The sequence below is a fragment of the Mchenga conophoros genome, linkage group LG23, assembly GCF_057382185.1.
Source record: "Mchenga conophoros isolate Kocher_MC1m ecotype Shallow Benthic linkage group LG23, M_conophoros_male_GT1.1, whole genome shotgun sequence".
In the NCBI taxonomy this organism is placed as follows: Eukaryota; Metazoa; Chordata; class Actinopteri; order Cichliformes; family Cichlidae; genus Mchenga; species Mchenga conophoros.
Genome location: NC_140547.1, coordinates 3908048 through 3928023, shown reverse-complemented (window position 1 = coordinate 3928023; position 19976 = coordinate 3908048). Strand labels below are relative to the sequence as shown.

Below are 19976 nucleotides of genomic sequence, written 5' to 3'. Positions count from 1 at the left end.
AATGTAAAGGATGCATATTTTCTTCTGCATGACGGCCTCTTAAATGTTTGTGTTTGACAAATAGTCATGAAAACCACATGAAAACGGAGTACGGAAACACATACACACAAAAGTAATTAGACGCAGACATGCATCATGCCTACAGAAAAACTCATTCGTCTTACACACATGCACGCACACACAGAGGATTCTTTCCCAGACATTAGAGAAGCAGTTCTGAGAAAATTGGGCATGACTGTTTACATGAGAGGGGTCCAAGTTATTTTTACCATTTTTTTCTGGCAAATAGTTTGAAGTTTAGTGTTTAGAGCCCTAAAGAATATAAATAACATCATAAAGATCTTGACATGTGAAGTCGCAGGCTTATTGTGTGAGAAAATAGATGGTGACATTTCAAAGTTGGGGGTGGGGCGGGGGCTGGACGATGAGAAGTTGAGATATGGAGCTGTGTTTACATGCACTCAATGTTATTTTGAGGTCCACAGCTTTTTCATTGTGTTTTACTGCGAATCTTGAGAGTTTAAGTCATGCAGCTGTTTCTGAACATGAATTTTGCAACACAAGAGATCTCAACCTCCTGTCTCAGATCAGTTTTTTTTTCACACTTTTCCAAAGTGCACAGCAAGAAGGGTGTGTTTGCGTGTTTGTGTGTGTGAGAGTGTGAACCAAGAAGGGCTGACTGAGGATTTCTAGCTGATAATTCCTCTGCCTTCCTCCCCCCTGACAACTGATTACAAGCAGGATGAAGTCTTTGTCAAATCACACGTCGCTTTATCTTCCCATATCCTACGTTCATATCTTCCTGCACCTGTGTGTGTGTGTGTGTGTGTGTGTGTTTATGTATATAAAAGAGAGACTTTGATGGAATCTTAATGTAATGTAACTGTGCCAGTTAACAAAGCTAACTTACCGCTAAATATGTACATCCATCTGTCCTCCAATTATTATTCCAGCTGTGCGTCCTTTGATGGAACTATTTTGAGCTAAATGCAGATAAGAACGTTATCTAAAAGAAGCAGTATGGCTGTATCTCAGACAGGCAGTCACCTTGTGTCCTTAAAGATTTCAGACCTCTGCTGATAACCCACCAGCAGCACCAGTCCTCCAGATACACTATCAGCCCTCAGAACTCTACTCACAGCCTCCAACAGTGAGGTAACATGATTCACGAAAGAAAATATGTGATGGTACTCAGTATCCAGATAATGTTAAAATCATGTGGGCTGAGCAGAATCAAACAGGGGGTTTTGTTGTTATTGCTGTAATTTTCTGTTTGGATCCGCTAAGTGCAAATAGAATATTTTTACTCCGGGGAAATCAAAGGAATAATACCTCAATTTTTGTGCATATTCGATAATGAAATTTAAAAAAAAAACACTAAACCCCAAAAGAGAGAATGCATTTATGTTTTAGTAATAAGTAACCAAGCGAGTGAGGTAAACAGAGAGGATGTTTTAAAATAAAACCAAATAAAAGTTGCAAAAAACTGTAAACAGATCCATTTCTCTTAGAACCATCAGTCGCTTCAATCGACACCAGCAGAGTTTTTTTTTAATCTGTCAGGAATTAAAAGGAAGTCACTGATGTAGTCTGAGGTGATCTGGAAAGTGATTTGAAAATCAGAATAAATAATTTTGCCTCTAAGCAGTAGAGCTGCTTTCATTTTAATATTTGTGATCATTAGTTTGGTTGCAGCTGTGCAATCTTGATCTGTGGTTTGTTTCCACCGTGGATGTCATAATGCAATAATAAAGACAAATGTAAACAAAAAGTGTGGGTGAGTCTTCACTTTTGTTGTGTGAGAAGATGCTTTAAGTGTTATAAGGCTTTTGATGTTTAAATTTTGATGAATTTAAAGGATTCCAGACTCAAGATTGAAGGCTCTCTATGGTCATTACAAATAAAAACTTAAATAAGATAAATATACTGACACATTATAAATAAAAATACAATAATTAAACACAAGTTAGTAACATGTATTAAATAGTAAACATGTTTATGTATATACACACACCCGCACATATAAATACGTATATATATATATATATATACACACATATATATATATATACATATATACATACATATACATATATACATATACATACATATATACATATACATACATATATACATATATATATACATACATATACATATATACATATACATACATATATATATATACATATATACATATATACATATATACACATATATACATATATACATATATACACACACATATATATATATATATATATATATATATATATATATATATATATATATATATATATATATATATATATATATATAAAAAAAAACACCCAGCACGCCCCTGCGGGCGGTTTATCCTTCAAGCTCGGGTCCTCTACCAGAGGCCTGGGAGCTTGAGGGTCCTGCGCAGTATCTTAGCTGTTCCCAGGACTATATATATATATATATATATATATATATATATATATATATATATATATATATTAGGGGTGCAACGATACTCGTATCGATATTGAACAGTTCGATACAGTGCTTTCGGTTCGGTACGCATATGTATCGAACAATACAACATTTGTAATTTATTTTATCAACTTTCCTTCTGACGATGCTGTCTGTGTTGAGCGCTCAGTGAATCTGCGTTCGACTACTCCGCCTAGGCTGCACTGTCGAGCGCAGATCCACTGAGCGTTCAACACAGACAGCATCATCAGAAGGAAGAGCGCAGGGCAAGCTAGCGAGACAGAAGTTAAGCTCTACTTGCAACATGGCAAATTGAACCTCCCCCACCCTCATTCAGATCTGGCGTTTGGAATTATTTTGGTTTTCATGTGATGTATGACCCTGAAGGTAAGCGCGTCATGGACTAAAGTAAAACAGTATGTTGGATGTGCCAGCAATGCTCAATTACATGGGTGGGAACTAGTGTGTTAGCGCAGTTAGCTCGTTAACGTGTTGGCCGTCTAGCCCCATGCAGGGGTAGCTCGTTAACGGAGATTTGCCGTGTTGTGGCGTTAATGTCATTTCAACGAGATTAACGCTGACAGCACTAGTGGGAACACAACGAATATGACTGCACATTTACGCCGACATCATCCTAGTGCAAAGACAAGTGGAAGCAGACAAAAACAACAAGCGCGTATGCTACAAACTTTACCCGAGTCATTTAGACAGCCGTTAGCACATGATTCTCCTTATGGGGACCTGATATGTTTAATATTGTGGCGAGCTCAGACAACGAGGAGACGGAGGTGTCGTTTGGTCTTGCTTCCCGTGAGCTAGCCAGGGAGCACAGCCGTTTATTGACATCTGCAGAAGAACACTGCCGCTAGCTAACTGCTCAGCGCGGCAACCGCACAGCAACAACAACAACAACACACAGGGCGCCCTCTGACCCCGGAAGGACACACCGTCGCAGCGAGAGGGCGTCACCCGTCACTATGGCAACATAAACAAAACATAACTGTACAAACAGAACCCCGAACAGCCCTGACCCGCTACAATATGCTGCTGAGAATATAGCCCAGAAGAAGCGTATAGTATAGCTTTTATTTTGGAAAGAGCCATTTCTCTGTAATAAACTCTCTTTTCCAAAGATGAGTGATTCCTCAATCAGATACAGGGCTTGCAAAATCGCTAGCCCGATGTCCCGGGGCTAGCGATTTTTCCAGTCGGGCTACCAAAATCTATCTCTGCCCTGCCCGTCGGGCTATTGTAGGAAGGAAAAATATATGTCAATGCTTTTGCATTCTTTCAGAAATGTAGCTGGGTAATTATGTCATTGGCATCGGTGAGCCACTGTCAATATGTGACATATTGAAATCGCGTTTGAATTTGTGCTTGTTTTTTGCTTTCACTTTGCAATCGTGCGAACTGTGTATAGAGAGCGACAGCACTGATTGGTGAGTGACGATAATTTGCGCATCAATTCCTCTGACATCGTCTTATTAATCGTTAGCTTACTATGCAAACATGATAAGTGAAATCTCCCGCAGCTTAAACATGTGAGAGGTTGATCGCGCAGAGAATCGCTGAGCTTATGTGAGTGCGCGTGTAAAAGCAGCAGGATATATATTTGACTACGATGACCTGGATGACTGAGAACCTTCACAGACAGATATATATTTTAGTTCTGCTGAGCCAAATAAGACAGGTCAGGGTGAAGAAGTGACAGCCAAGGAAAAGCTTACCACAAAACGGAGAAGTTATGACAAATCAGACTATAAGGCAAAAAGAAAGTGTAGCTTTATGGTTTCATGGACAAAATAATTTCTGTGGCTGTGATATGATGAGCTAAATAACCAGGGCTGCACATAAGTGGTCCGCAGGTGCGCATTCGCTGTCAAAATAAAAAACACGCACAAGGGTTAGGGTTAAATTTAAAAACTGTACTTTTGAGTTAAAATATATATTTATAATTTTAATAAATGACAAATTAAAAAGGCATGAACATTTTTTTTTGTATCGAAAAAATATCGAACCGTGACACCAAAGTATCGAACCGAACCGAACCGTGAATTTTGTGTATCGTTGCACCCCTAATATATATATATATATATATATATATATATATATATATATATATATATATATATATATATATATATATATATATAAGTGGTCCAGTCAAAGTCCGAGTCTCAATTCAACTTAAACACTGATATGAGTTTAAAGAGGGATGTGCATAAAGAAATGCCTGCAATAACTTTCAGGTTATTGCTACTAAATGTGGTTCTACAAGTTACTGAGTCATGGAATCTACTTAGTTTTTCATAGACCGCACAGAGTCTTGTGAAAACCTTCTTTTCCTCATGACTGTGCATGTACAAGATTGTAAACTAAAGGTTTTTACATGGAATTCCCCAACTATAAATTTCAGTCAACATGTTTGCACATGTACATGCACACATAAAACTGTGAAAAAAAACTCATCCTTTCAACCTTTCAATGAATATTCATTTTGTGAATAATGTTACAGAGATCCTCTGCCAAATAGCTATAAGCAAAAAAGAAAAGAAAAGAAAAACATCTGTCAGATTTGCTAACCTCTCAACTGAAAGCAAAATGTTCCCATGATGAGAGAGTTCTAGAAAACAAATCTGCACCGCTTTGGCAAAATTCCAGCAACCAAACCCAAAACTGAAATTAATAAATGGGGGCTACACCAAATTAGTATATCCAGAGGTTCCTCCAAACAACATGTCACTATCCAGCCAAAAGTCTAGATTCCAAAACCCAAAGGCTGTGGTGACTGCCCCAGAGCTAACAGCTCAAACGCTCAATTTAGACATTTAGACATGTCACAACACTACTTGAATTTGAATACCTAAATTCGATTCATACCTATTAGTTATGATGTAGTTTGGCAATTTCACAAACCAAATGCCATCAGGTAAAAAAAAAAAAGTCTGGCCATATCTTCTCTGCCCAAAAACTCAGACAAACACTGATGTAACCTTAGCCCCCGTCCTCAGACAGATACTTGTGGTGGATACTTCCACCAAAAAGCAGACAGAAACTGGCAGCCCTTTAGAAACGAAGGAAAAGTTTTGTCTTTACTAACATTCTCTGTCACACTAAAGATAAATCAAACACTGGTCGGTCTCTTCTTGAGCTCAGTCCTTTCAGCCTGCCAAATGGTTGCATGGTTTATACAAACTGAAATTTGGCTATTTTCATCAACAACAGATGGATTTGCGAACCAAAGGAAAATAGAGTCTAATGCTGCTCTCTTCCAAACTTCAACCAAATGTAGTTATTAAAGAAGTTAAGGAAACCAATCTAATCAAATGTAACGCACACATTGCATTTATTGTTACATATATCTGCATGGTGCCCATCAAAAGTTGGATTACGGTGGTACATCAGTTGTCATTTACTTATCGAGGACATAAAATATTCTCAAATTCATCGTTAATAAATAATAACAATGTGTGCATACTTAATATACGTACTGTAAATCTATGTATGTCTAATTTTGTAACAGAACATTTTTTTAGTGGGTGTGGGTAAACAGCAGGAGTGGAGGGCAGTGGGTCTACGGCCTAAGAGGCCTTCCTTTTCCACCACCACAGCTCCTTCTTCGCTCCCACTACACTTTGCATTCCCAAACATCTAACTCACCACTGGAGCTTGCGTCATTGTGCCCTGACTCACTCACTAATGTGCATGCATATGCACAATGCACACACACACAGCAGAGCAATGGCAAATTACTGGGCCTAGTTTTCAGGATCTGGTGACCTGAAGCATTTCCTCTTTCCAACACAGCACCAAAAATCTAGGAAGTGTGTATCCAACACCGAGCCAAGGCCTTTGGAGTGTTTTTCTTTGGTTATAAATGTGTTGTCAGAGTGTCTGTACATCTCTTGCTCTCAGGGTAAAGTCAACAGCTGTGGAGGTCATTCATTAATCTACCATCCCTGGGCTGACATTTGTAAGAGGGCCAGGCTGCCTGTAACCGCTCACTATCTGTGATATCACAGAGCCAGCGATACAGCGGGAATAAGAAGAAGCTGTCTGCTCGGCTGCACCTTGGCCTCCTGCTTTTTCTGTCTCTTACCATCTCTTCTTCTTTTCATCACTATTTGTTACGCTGTCGGTCTGAGTTAGCCAGAAGAGCCATTTTCCACCCTGTCCAATGCTACTCAAGCTCTTTCGATCCAGGAAAAACAAAGAATGTGAAAACAAAAAAATGGAAGTGATGGACACTTTGAAAAACAGAGCCATTCTTAGAAAAGAGAAAAAGGGAAAACAAAACAAAATAGCCCCCGCTTTCACTTCTTTTTTAGATGCTTTTAAAACATATCAAGGATGACTACCTTGCCTTGGAATAGGCTTATCGAGCAGCACAAGTCAAATCAATCTGTGACCGCAGAACAAGGCCTTGGATCCCGTCCTTAAACTTCACTGCAGTATATTCATGTGTAGTTTTGTATTTTTTTTACTTTCACTTTTAGGTCGAAATGACTGAAACGTAGTCACATTCAAAGTATATGTAACCTAAACAGACACACAAATTATGCTGGTTATAGGTTTAACATCGATCATGTTATTGACAAATGGCTGTATTTTATTGAAAGCTAAATGAAAAGCTAATTTTTTCCATGCGCTTATACTTTTCTCTTGTCATTTCTTTTTCTTCCCATAACTGTTATAACTGTTCACAACTCCTTGAGCGTTTTTTTGCCAGTTTTCTTTAGGTTTCAGTAGGTATACAACCACAGATCAGCAAATTTCTTACTGTTTTTAGGGCAGATTTCCTACGAGAGTGTTAACTTTCATAAACTTGAGTGAATTTATGCAGATAAAAATGCAGTGCAGTTAGTTTCCACATAAAGTGGGGGAACGTGGTCTCACTACTATTTATCCGTCTTTACTTAACACTGAAAGCTTATGTTTGATTTGTTACAAATCAATAATGTCAGGAATTAAAATAGTCTCTCCATTGTTACACTATAGCAGGAAAAGTGGGGAAAGCACCATTCATTCCTCTGGTATACCTGTTTAGTTTCTCATTTATGCAAATATTCAATTGGCCAATCACATGGCAGCAAAGTAGCGCATTTTAGGAATTTGGGCACGGTAACGACAACCTGCCGAAGTTCTAACCAAGCATCAGATTAGAGAATAAAGGCAATTTGAGTGACTTTGAATATGGAATCAGTGATGATGCCAGTTGGACTGGTGTGAGTATTTTGAAAACTGTTGATGTACTGGGATTTTCTCACACAACCAGAGAACACTGAAACATCAGAGAACATCGAAAAAAAGAGAAAAAAAGAGGAAAAATCCAGTGGGCTGCAATTCTCTGGGTGAAAATGCCTCGTTGATGCCAGAGGTCAGGAGAGAATGGCCAGAGTCCATGAAGCTGATATGAAGGGAACACCGAGCCAAACAACCACTCATTACCACCAAGGTATGCAAAACAGCATCTCCGACTGCACAACACTGAACCCTGAAGCAGTAACAGGGAAAACCACACCACGAGTTCACACGTGCCCACCAATGTTAGGGAATAGAAGCTTGAAAAAATGTCGCTTGCTCTAATTTCAGAATTTGTTGTAAACAATATGAAACCATGGACCCATCCTGCCTTCTGTCAGCGGTTCAAGTTCACGATGGTGGTGTAATACTATCAGGGATATTTTGTTGGCACATTTTGTTACCTTGATATCAATGGGTCAGTGAATGGGTCAAATGCAGAGAAAAACAAGTAATTTCCCCATGGGGATCAATAAAGTATCCATTATTATTATTATTATTATTATTATTATGTCACTTTATAACCAGTGTACCCATCTTCTGACAAGCCATGCCACAGAGATCAAATAATCTCAAACTGGTTTCTTGAACATGACAATAAATTCACTCTACTGAAATGGGCTTGACAGACCTTTGGGATGTGGTGTAATGGACAGAAGGCAAAAGGAGGTCCAACCTGATACTAAGAAGGTACACTAAATAAAGTGGTTTTATGCAATAATGATAAGGCTTGCCATAGTGTTTTCTACCTTCTTTCTTATGTCCAATTTCATTTTTGTTTTTTCCCTTTGAATGCTGTTCTGACTCCCTTCTGACTCATAATTAATAGTTAAAACCAAATGAAGAGTTGAAGGAAAATACCACCCTGCTGGCCAGGACTGATGAGACTGGGACAGTCAAAGCTGGAGAGTCAAAGTGAAAGGATGCTAGAAAGTTAGTACAGAACCTACTGTGGATATTAAGGAGGTCAACTTTACTACTTTTTAAGCAGACAAGGACATGAACCTTTGATTTTACATTGAGTATATCTCCTTTTTGGAACTCACAAATCCATCCCTAACCCTTTTCGCCAATATGGACCTTTCTGCAATGACCAAACTGTCAGAACTCCACAAGCTAGAGATGACACCCATGTACGTAATACCCCAGTATCTTATCTGTTCAGAGAAAGTGCATAAAAGGATAAGAAATTTGTAACTCTTCCTTTTCCATCCTTCCAGTTGGCTCCAATGGGAGAGGTCTGACCTATCTCACACTCCTAGAGCACTAAAGGGACTCAGTGATCCTTTATCTGAGCATGAAAAACAATGAGTGGATTCCAGCAACTTCTTGGCCTGTCAGTGGAGGAGAATATTCCACAGATGGCTGATTGTGTTATGAAAATGAAATATTAACCTTTGGATAGAGTGATATACTTTGGTTTGTGATTTTCCTCTGCAACATTTCCGATGTTTTTAAGGAATATGATTTTATACTGGTAAACATCAAACGATCAAAACAACAGGCGTGCTACAGTGATGTAATGCAAGCGGCGTATTAAGGCCCAACGGGCAAAATCTATTACATGTGTTGCAACAAGTAAGAGCAGCAATTTTATGACACACTGGAAGAAACAAATTAGACGTTCTTCTCTGAAATAGTCAGCTGTCCTTTGACCACGGAGAACAAAAACAAATCGCTTTGACCTACACTTGGAAAATAAACGGTATCATTCACACTGCACGGCTCAAAAGTATAGCGCAATGACTCGCGTGGGTTCGACTTCTCTCCTGACTCATAATTAATGGTGAAAACCAAATGAGAGGTGAGGGAAAATCCCGCCCCGTTGGCTGTGAGGGGTGAGACCGGGACAGTCAAAGCTGGAAGCTGGAGAGTCAAAGTGAGAGGACGCTGGAAAGTTAGGACAGAACCTACTGTGGATATTAACGAGGTCTTTACTTTACTGCTATTTTTAAGCGGACAAGGACATGAAACTTTAATTTTACATCGAGTATATCGCCTTTTTGGAACGCATCAATTCTGCGTCTTTACGCACGAGAGGAAAAAACAAATAAAACAACAACTTCGACATTTTTGGAAATCTGCTCATTGCAGGGATGTTCAAACGAGCCACATCATTCTGACAGGTAGGATAACTTTCTAGCATACTGTTGCGGGAGCGAAGAAAAACACACCGATTGCGCAAAGACTGTGCGCTAACAATGCACGAGCTCTATGTCATTTTTGATAACTTTCACAAAACAGGAAAGTCAGGAAGAGGAAAGTTACGCAGAGGCAGGATTTCAATTAAAGCCTCTGGCATTTTTTTACTTCTGTAAAGAAGTTGGCTGTAACACTGTGCCTTGTTTCTGAAACTGGAAGAAACTTAATTTATGTTCAGCGTCATTGTGAGGGGGGCATTTCTGGATCATTTAAAGACCTTTATAAAAGTCTTTTCTTTTTTTAAGGAAAACAAAGAAAGAATAATAAATGATGACATAAACACTCCCTAGACTCATTATTCAACTATAATGCCAAAATTGTAAGTACTTGAAGTAAGTGGTAGTGGATAGAACAAAAGAACGGGCAGTTTAGATCATCTGATTGTTTTCAGTTTCTTCATGAGACTGTGTTCTATTTAACCTGTAAGTGCCACTGCTGTCTTTGTCAGGACACTTGTCTGAAGGGATTTTTGTTCTGATGTACTTATTTGCTTAGTTGCATAGCTTTAAACTGGCAATACTTTCCTTTTTTCAATGCAGATTTGATGTTTCTATAGAATAATCTTCTTTAGTTCCCAAGCTCAGAGAAAACCGAGTAATTTTTAAACGTTATCTTTTAACTTTTCTTCACAGGCTCCTCAAAGGATGTGACTCTGCCAACTTGACCACCCTTGCCTCTGTGTCCAGTGCTGTGCCGCCCTCTGCTGTGTGACCGAGGAAGGTCAAGAAGGGCCAGGCAGTATGAGTAATCAAATAGAGGAGGGGATGAACCCTGTCATAGTCATCCACTACAACCACTCGGGAAAGTGGGAACGGCCCCGCGTCAGTGGGGCCTGTAAAATGGTGCTGCTGCTTCTCATCTGCGTGCTGATTGTTCTGGAGAACATTACAGTTCTCCTCGCCATCTGGAGGAATAAGCGCTTCCATAGCCGTATGTACTTTCTCATTGGAAACCTAGCGTTGTCAGACCTGCTGGCTGGGGTGGCTTACATGGTTAACATCTTTACCTCGGGACCCAAAACCTTCTTCTTGACACCACTGGAGTGGCTGGCCAGAGAAGGCAGCATGTTCGTAGCCCTCAGCGCTTCTACCTTCAGCCTTCTGGCCATTGGGATCGAGAGGCACATGACAATGGTGCGTCTGCGCCCCTGCGAGACAGCAGGTCGAGGTCGGCTTCTAGCACTGCTGGTAGCCTGCTGGCTTGTGTCGGTACTGCTGAGTGCTCTGCCCAGCCTGGGCTGGAACTGCCTAAACAATCTGCCTTCCTGCTCCACAGTGCTGCCGCTCTATGCTAAGAGTTATATTGCTTTCTGCATCAGTGTGTTCAGTGCCCTGTTGGTGGCCATCATTATACTCTACATCAGGATCTACCGTCTGGTGACCTCCAGTAGCCGCAGGGTGAGCAGCCGGCCTTCAGAGCGTTCGTTGGCCTTGCTTCGTACGGTGGTTATTGTGCTTGGGGTTTTTGTCATGTGCTGGTCTCCCTTGTTTCTCCTGCTCCTGCTGGATGTTGGTTGCAGTCCAGATAAGTGCCCTGTTCTCTACCAGGTGGACTGGTTCATTGCCCTTGCTGTACTCAACTCTGCCCTTAACCCCCTAATATATACTCTGTCCAGCAGAGAAATGAGAAGCGCATTTTTCCGGTTGCTGTGCTGTTGTCAGACCAGCATGGAGCACACTGGGACTCCTGCAGTGGGCAACCCCAACCTAGGGACAATCATCCCCACAGGAGAAAACAGCAAGACAAGTTTTGGTGGAGGAGGGGGGAGCGGGGATGGGAAGTCTACAATGAATAGAGGGAAGGTTCCCACACCTGTGAACTTAGACAACAAGCACGGAGATCCCTCCGCCACTGCCGTGCCCCATCCTTCAGGGCCAGCAGACCTGCTTTCAGCTGTACTTGTGAAGGCGGGAGCGCTGCCAGCCCTCAACAAGTTTTAAATGGAAAAGCCTAAATGAGGTGTTACAGTTACACAGAAACAGACTGGTCTGATATAATCCTGCTACCAGCCACTTTTTGCTTGTACAGTGTCGTTTGGGAAGCATGGCTTAGATGAAGTAATGATAATTCAGAAATTCATTTGGAACCAAATGCATCTGATTCTGAATCATAGTACAAAGGAACTCTTAAAGCCACTATTTACAGGAACTCAGATGTCTTTTCCAACACTAAACTCGCTCGAATACAGCGTCGGAGACTTACTTGGATTTAGAAATTTTTGACATTGAATTCATATTGACTGGGGATGCTGTAAAGCATGATTTACTCTTTTAGTGTTTTGTCTGTCATTGAGTTGTTGTTTTTTTTCTTGTCATTTTAAGCAAAATGATCAAATTCTTGCACTTTTCTTTTTTTTGCATGTACTATACGCAGGAAATCTTCAAACACCTGCATTTTTCATTACTTGACTGATAGACTATTTATTTTCTGTGAGAACATTTGCCACCTTAATGCTACACAGCAGTGTTTTATTTTTTGTTTGTTTTTTGCTTTGTGTGCATGAAACCCATCATGGTACTAGGACTTTACTGTTCACTTTATTATTGATTATTTGCAATGCACTGTGAGAGAAACCTATTCTATAAGTTTAGTGCCAGACTAGCAGCCTCATCAGGCTGTGATGTGCATAATTACAAACCAAAAACAACAAAAAACCTGTTGGTTGAAGGAAAAATGACACTGCTAGTAGTTGATTCTTACCACTAGTGGGCAACATAGTAAAGTATGCCCTGATGGTAGTGCTGCAGGAGGTGGTGTTAATTTGTGGGATTCAACTCATGGACATTTCAGGTTCAGGTCAACAGAAGCTACACTGTGAGCAAAATCGGCCTGGCTAATAGCGACAATCATGAAAATTTTAGGGTCTCATCAGCACATCTACAAACCACTTGCCCATCAACTAACCACTAGTAAATACGAGTGTTGGATGTGAATTATTTAAAAGTTGTAGACTGTAAATGACATTTATGCTGAGGGTGATGTATTGCCTGATACGTTAAATAGCAAATAAAATTCTATTCGCTTTTATCCGATTTTCATGCGTCATTTTGTTTTATGGAATGAGGGGCTCGTTCCGAATCCCCTTCCTCTCTTTTCGTCTGTCCCTGTGATCGCCAGCTGCATAAATTTGCTAAAGAATAGTCATAAAACCCGATGATAAAAACCTTTTGCCAAATGAATGGCAGATTCTACTACTATCAATCCTTCATAAGATCCTTATTGAAGCCTAAGCCGTGAATTCCACACATTTATTAATGTGCGGTATAATTTGCCGTTGGTTTATTAATTGCTTTTCACAGAGGAGAGAAGAAATGTCATCAGATTTAACCTGCTGCACTCATTTAATACCCTAATGGGAGCACGTTCCTGCTATCTTACACGCCTACACATGCAGACATGGGTCAGACGCTGATGAATAATGCAAAAAAAATTCTTCATCCTTATTATGACTTGATCTTTCCAGTCAGTGAGGTCATTTGCCGATAAAAGGCATACTACTTGTGGCTACTGTGGAAAAACAGTCTGGGTGTTGTATGAATTCTATGAAAATCATTTAGGATGTTTCTTTAACAAAAAAAGAGTGATACCTGTGTGAATGATTTGATTGGCAGAGTATAACAGATAATAATCAGATGTGTAAGCAGCATATTTTCTAGACGTTGATAACTAAAGACAAGGAAAGAATTTGTTTGTTTTTGTCCTAAAATACTGCTGCACTAAAGCGTACTTTTACACTGAGCTGACAAATGAGCAGAGTTTGATCTTTTTACTGCACCGCTAGACCAGACAGGTGCTGTCAGAGTGGCATTTTATCCTTGCCTCAGCTAAAGGATGTGTCTCGGCTCTGCACTTCCAGTTCTGATGAAGAGAGACAGCGAGGACGCAATACCGGCCGAACATTTCCAGCTTAAAGGTCACTGACTGCTTCCTGTCAGAAATGTCTGAACACGTTCTTTTCTGAATTAGCTGGGGATGATTGTGGCCTTATGCCACGTGGAACACCGGAAAATGTCCAAATGTTGAGCTGTGTAGTGTGATTTATAGACAGTGTATCCTGTGTTTCCTGAAACAATTTACCCAATCTCTGCTTCATCCTCACCATTGCTTTATTAAATCACATCCTCATTTTAGTTCCGCTAAATCTGTCTTTTTTTGGTCTGAAAACAGGTTTGCAAAGAATAGAAGATAAATAAAAATCCATAAAAATAAGCAACATACAGAATTATAGAAAATTTCACTCTCAGAAATTTCACCGAGGGGATCCAGCGATATTTAAAACACGTTAAATTAAATCTATTCCAAAGAGGATGATTATTCTTCATCCCCTCCTTAACATAAAGTTTGGAGTTTGAGATAAATCTTTTAATGTCATGGCAAAAAAAAATAAACTAAATATTCTGGCACTATCATGTACAAATAATGTAACAGCAAGATGGACTGCTACTCCAAAACATAGACAATACAATGAAAAACAAGGAATGAATAAATAACTTGGGGGGGAAAAAATCATAGGCAGAATTGTCCAAAATAGAAGCAACACAATCACAGTGGTCAAGATTACAACAATGTGGGATTTTTACAGGGACCAAAGTATTTAACAGCTGTGCAGATCAGCTGATCTCAGTGTCACCAAGCACCGGGTGACGGCTCAGCTGAAGCAGTTTGAGACATTCCACTCGCCAAATCTCAGCAAAACAGTCCATGCTGACTTAACCTGCCCAGAGCTGCGGTATCTTTGCAAGCCACTTTGCAAGCCACCTGTATTCCACCCCTTTTACTGCTCAGTTCTATGCTGGGATTTTGCTACTGATCTCACTCCTCCAGCTGCCTCCAGAGTGGGGAGGTGAGCTCCTTATGTTTTTATGCTTTATGAGAAAGGGTGGGGAGGTCCCAAAACAAAGCTACACTAACATTTACAAATGACTACAAATGTAACCTAAGATTTTCTTTTGACTGTAGTGGTGTTGGCTGAAATGTTATTTAAGGACGTGTGTAGTATGTATGTGTACTTTATGTGTTAAGAAAGTACAGTGAATTACAGTTTCCAGCTGATTTTAGAACCCCTTTTTTCATTCTGACCTTGTATTTGGATCAACGTATTAGAAGAAAGTCATAAAAAGATGTCAGTCTGTCTTGAAATGACAGACAGTTCTTGGTTGACCCAAGTACATTTTCTTGAAATAACCTGCTTTACAGTGTTGGAGATGTGCTGGCAAATGTTTAATAATATAAACCTATAATAACTTACAGTATATATCAGCTGTGGTTTCCTAACATCACTTACTGCCACTGATAATGATTTTTGTACAAAACCTTCTTAACAAACACAGAAGCAGACAACAGTCATTATTTTTTAAGAGAGAAAACAAAAAGGTGGAAATAAAAGACACAATGTTGCACATGTCGGCATCATTTTCTAATCCAAAAGCCTTCTTTCTTTGCCCAACATCTATGCCCAGATAAAGAAAAGGACTTTAGCCCAGGGGCCTTAATTTGGGGACTGTGAAGACATAAAGTAGAAAAGTGAATAAATGTTGTTTTTCTAAATAATAATCCTGTTCTTCAAATCCAAGCTATGACAGATTCAATTTCTCCAGTACCTGAAGCAAACACCGTAAATGGTCTGTGTGCTAACTAGGTCAATCACCTTAATAAATCATGTTAACTAAATAGCCATGACTAGTGTTCTTTAAGGATTTAGACATGGTGGATTTGTGTTATTCTCTGTGCACAATGCTTATTTGCATATGACTAATGTGAACACAACGGAGGACAAGAGAATCACACCCCCTCCCATCATCACAATCCTGGCTTTATACCGCTGTGTGCTGAGGAAGTGTGCATGCGTGTGCATGCATTTGCACACATCCCGTTTTTGTGCACAGACGTGTGCACGCCGCGTGTTTCAGAGAAAGAACAAAGACTCCATCTGGTCCAGTCACTGAATGTGCCAGTATGAAACACTTCTGTCATTCTCAAGTCCCTTTTTGATGTAGCTTGGAGGTGGAGTGGAGCCAGGCCGAGAGCTGCGAGGGGTCCCATTTGAGGCGGCCACTCACGCTGGGAGCTCCCGAGTTGAAGCCATTCCCTGCTCTGCAGCCGAGTTGTACCACTCTCACCAGAGGAGGGAATCATTCATCTGGTGTGTGATGATTCTCCTCCCCTGCCTTCACCTCCATTGCTCCTCGATTCAATACAGTGTAATTACACGTGGAACAAAGAGAGCAAAGACTCAAACAGACTTTGGTGATAAGCCCCCCAGGATCACGGGGCTTTATCTAGGGAGCAGGTGGGATGAAGCCGAGGGAGCCGAGGCAAAGGTCACTTTGCAGGAGGATATCTGGAGGAGCTTGCTGAGATTTGGATTGGTGGACACTCCTCCCAGCATTCCCCTCAGCACCCCATTGCCATTAATTCTCCTGTCTAGTGCTGATCAAGTAGAATGAAAGCAGAATAGTTGAATTTGACAGCCTTTTTTATCATCTCAGCTAAGTCATTTTTTACTTTTTTACTTTTTGTTTCTCAGCATCAACAAAAACATCTTAATATACTAGACAACCACGAGACAATATCTGATCAAAGATGAGCACAGAGCCAATTCTGTGGCTTGTAGGGCTGCGACTAATTATTCACTCTTAATTGATTTTTGATTAATGTACTAATCCTTCTACAAACTGTGTGAAAATAACAGAAAAATTCTCATCTCCATTTTCCAAAGCCTGCTTAGATGGTTTTAAACAGCCTATTGGCTTAATAACAGTGTGAATGGTAAAAAAAACAGAGACAAAGAAAACTGCACATTTTCACATAAACAGTAATATTTGCTAGAGAAATTACCTAATGACCTATTTATGTCTGATTAAATGCTGAGAGACTTACTTACTGGTTTTTCATATGAGAATAGAGACTCTGTTTTCATCTATTTTTATCTTTATTCCTAGCCATCATGTCTGCGCTTGATAGTGGAAATATTTTATTCTGTCATGATCAGCTGTCCAAAAACAGTCTGAAGTATTTTTCATCTGTGCTCTGTGTCTGTTTGCAGGAATTAATATTGTGTTCATCACCCAAACTACACAAACTACACGACATGCAGGCAACAAAAACAGGAGATTTTTGTAAAGTAATATTTTAATGTCTCCCAGAAAGGCTCAAGGAGGACATATCTCCAGTTTATCAGGTTATCTGTCATGACGCCACACAAATACCACACCTAGAAAGTCTGAAGTCTAATGCATTGCACCACATAAATGGAATTTAATATTTCACCGGCCACATAATTAGGTATACCAGTTTAACTGCCCGTAAACACAAATATCGAATCACCCAATCACATGGCAACAACTTAATGCGTTTATGCTCATTCATGGTCAAGACGACCTGCTGAACTTTAGAGGATCAGAATGAGGAAGAGAGGAGATTTAAGTGAGTTTTAATGTGCCGTGGTTGTTTGTGCCCGACTGGCCGGTATGAATATTTCTCATTTTCTCACAAACCATCTCCAGGGTTTACAGGAAATGGTCCATAAAAGAGAAAATATCCAGTGAGCGGCAGCGCTCGAGAGATCAAAGAAGAATGGCCAGACTGCTTTGAGTTGATTGGAAGACAACAGTAACTCAAATAACCACTTGTTACAACCAAAGTATACAAAAGATTATATCTGAATGTAGTACAAATGGAAAAATGAAGCCACTGGACTACAGTGTGGACCACACTGTGTGTCATTCCTGTCAGCTGAGAATAAGAAACTGAGACTACAGTTCAGACGGAAACATGTTGCCTGGTCTGATGAGTCTTGATTGTAACTGCAACATATGGATGGTAGGGTCAGAATTTGGCATGAACAAGCTGAATGGCTCCGTCATGGCAGCAGTTTAGGTTGGTGGTGGTGATGTAATTGTGTGGGGGTTATTTTCCCGGAATATTTTGAGCCTCTTAGTACCAAAATGAGCATTGTTTAAATACCACAGCCTACCTGATTACTGTTGCTGGCCCGTTTTTGACCACAGTGTACTTTTTTTTCTGACGGCTGTCACAAAGCTCAAATTATCTCAAATGCCCTGCACAGTCACCAGAACTCCATGGTCAGTGAGTGTGCATTTTAAACCTGAGTGTGATTGCATGTGGTGTGTTAAACAAGCTCATCTTTGTTCTATTTTGCAGTACCCGGGTCTCTCTTGCAAAAGAAAAATTAAATACAGTACCTGATTAAATGAACACACGTCATGTTTTCATCAGTCTGAGCAACCAGCCGTTCGGCAACAGCTGAACAGATAGGTGGCAGGAGTGGGTAAGCAATCTCTTCAAGATTCCTTCCCTCTCAAAACCCCCCAAAACAGCAGCTGCCTCCCTCACCCAGCCTTCTCTGATTGCAGTCTTCTGGCAGGCTCTGACGGCAAACACACACCTGCTCACACTGACCTCCAATTTATCTCTTGTACGCCTGCCTGCCACAACTGTAGGGATTAACATGTCTGGAATAGGGGTTTAAGTGAGAGGGAGGATGGCGGCCTCTTAGTCTGACATGCATGTCCCGTCCCTCACTTGTGGCACTGAGTTTGTGTGCACAGCTGGCTAATTCCCTGCCTCTGTGCATGCAAACAGCCTGGAGGTTTCTGTGCAATATTGTGCGAAAGAGAAACTGAGGCTGAAGATCCAAAGTGTGCATCTCATAAATGTTAAAGCCCAAGGCAACTTGGGGCTGGAGATGGAATAAATATTTCTACATAACATTCATTAAACACAACAGATGTCTGAGTCTGTCATCAGGTCCGGGTTTAAACACTGCAATATTCGGATGGGTCACCTAGTCCCCACCGAAATGTCTCGTAAAACAACCAAAATTTTTACGTCTTTGTGTTCTTTTCACAATCAGGCTTCTACAACAGCAAGACTTTGACCCTGAAACAAAAGGTATCTAAACTGTAAGAAATCCATTTATGTATTGAATACTTCTACTTGCATGTTATGGATCTGTGTGTATACGTTATGTGGTTCCCTAAATGCTGTCTGGCTCTGAGGTGATCACAGGTGTTCATTCCTCCAAGCTTATCTGATGGATTAACAGCTGGCGTCACCGCATAATCGCCGACACCCACCACATCTGACATTACACACATTCTGATTCTGATATGACAGCCGCTCGCGCGCACACACACACACACACAGAGACAGACACAGTGGAAGACACACATTTTTCCGAATTACTGGATATTGCTGAAGGGATGGAGCCACTTCTCCAACCTTCACAAATGCGCTCATAAAAATATAGCTTAACAGCAGGCAAGTTTCTGTCTGATAAAAACAAAAGAAAATCGAATAAAAACACCCTTCAAAGCAGAGAACAGCTAAGCGCTAGACAAAAGCCAGAAAAATGTGGGAATATTTGTTTGATTTTTACATGCTGCATTCCCGCTGTCGTTATTATTCATATTCCTCCCCAGGGAGGCTTGTTTGAAAAAATGGGACTGAAGCAGCCCCCCCTCCCCGTAATGTCACCGTCTCACTCTTAGACTCACAAACACCCACGCGCACACTTGTTTGGAGTCTTATTGGGGAAGTACAGCCAGGCTGCGTCTCCCTCCCATCCCTCCTGCTCCTCCTCACTTTCTTCATCTCCCTCCCTCCCATTTTCCCCCCTTCACTCTTTCTCCCCAAAACAGGGTGATCCAGCTCGTCTCCTCTCTCCGTCACGCGGGTAATCAGCCTCTGCTATTTCATTTGCCTCAGTAATGAAAGCAATCCCAGTGCTTTTCACTGCAGCGCAGCCCAAATAATGAGGACTGCCTCACCCCTCCTCAGCCACACCTCACCCCTAGTTCTCACCCTCTCCCTCCCAACCCTGCTGTTAATGGATGAAGGAAAGCAAATGTGTGTGCGTGTGTGTTTGAGTATGTGAAGCACGCAATCTTGCCAAGTCCTTTGTGCCTCTTTTCTCCTGCTGCAAAGGAGCCTATTGTATACAATTTCATCAGCAATGCTCTTAATCAGAATATTTTGGAAGGTTTTTCCCG

At 40.6% G+C, this 19976-nt stretch overlaps 1 protein-coding gene across 1 annotated transcript; it reads left to right on the top strand.

The window, feature by feature from the left end:
* The first annotated feature begins 9243 nt into the window (after positions 1–9243).
* On the top strand, positions 9244–15544 carry s1pr3a (sphingosine-1-phosphate receptor 3a). The gene is made up of 2 exons (XM_085265160.1): positions 9244–9887; positions 10596–15544. Exon 2 carries the CDS (start codon positions 10704–10706, stop codon positions 11901–11903), a length of 1200 nt encoding a protein of 399 aa, XP_085121286.1. The 5' UTR covers positions 9244–9887; positions 10596–10703; the 3' UTR covers positions 11904–15544.
* Positions 15545–19976: the final 4432 nt, after the last annotated feature.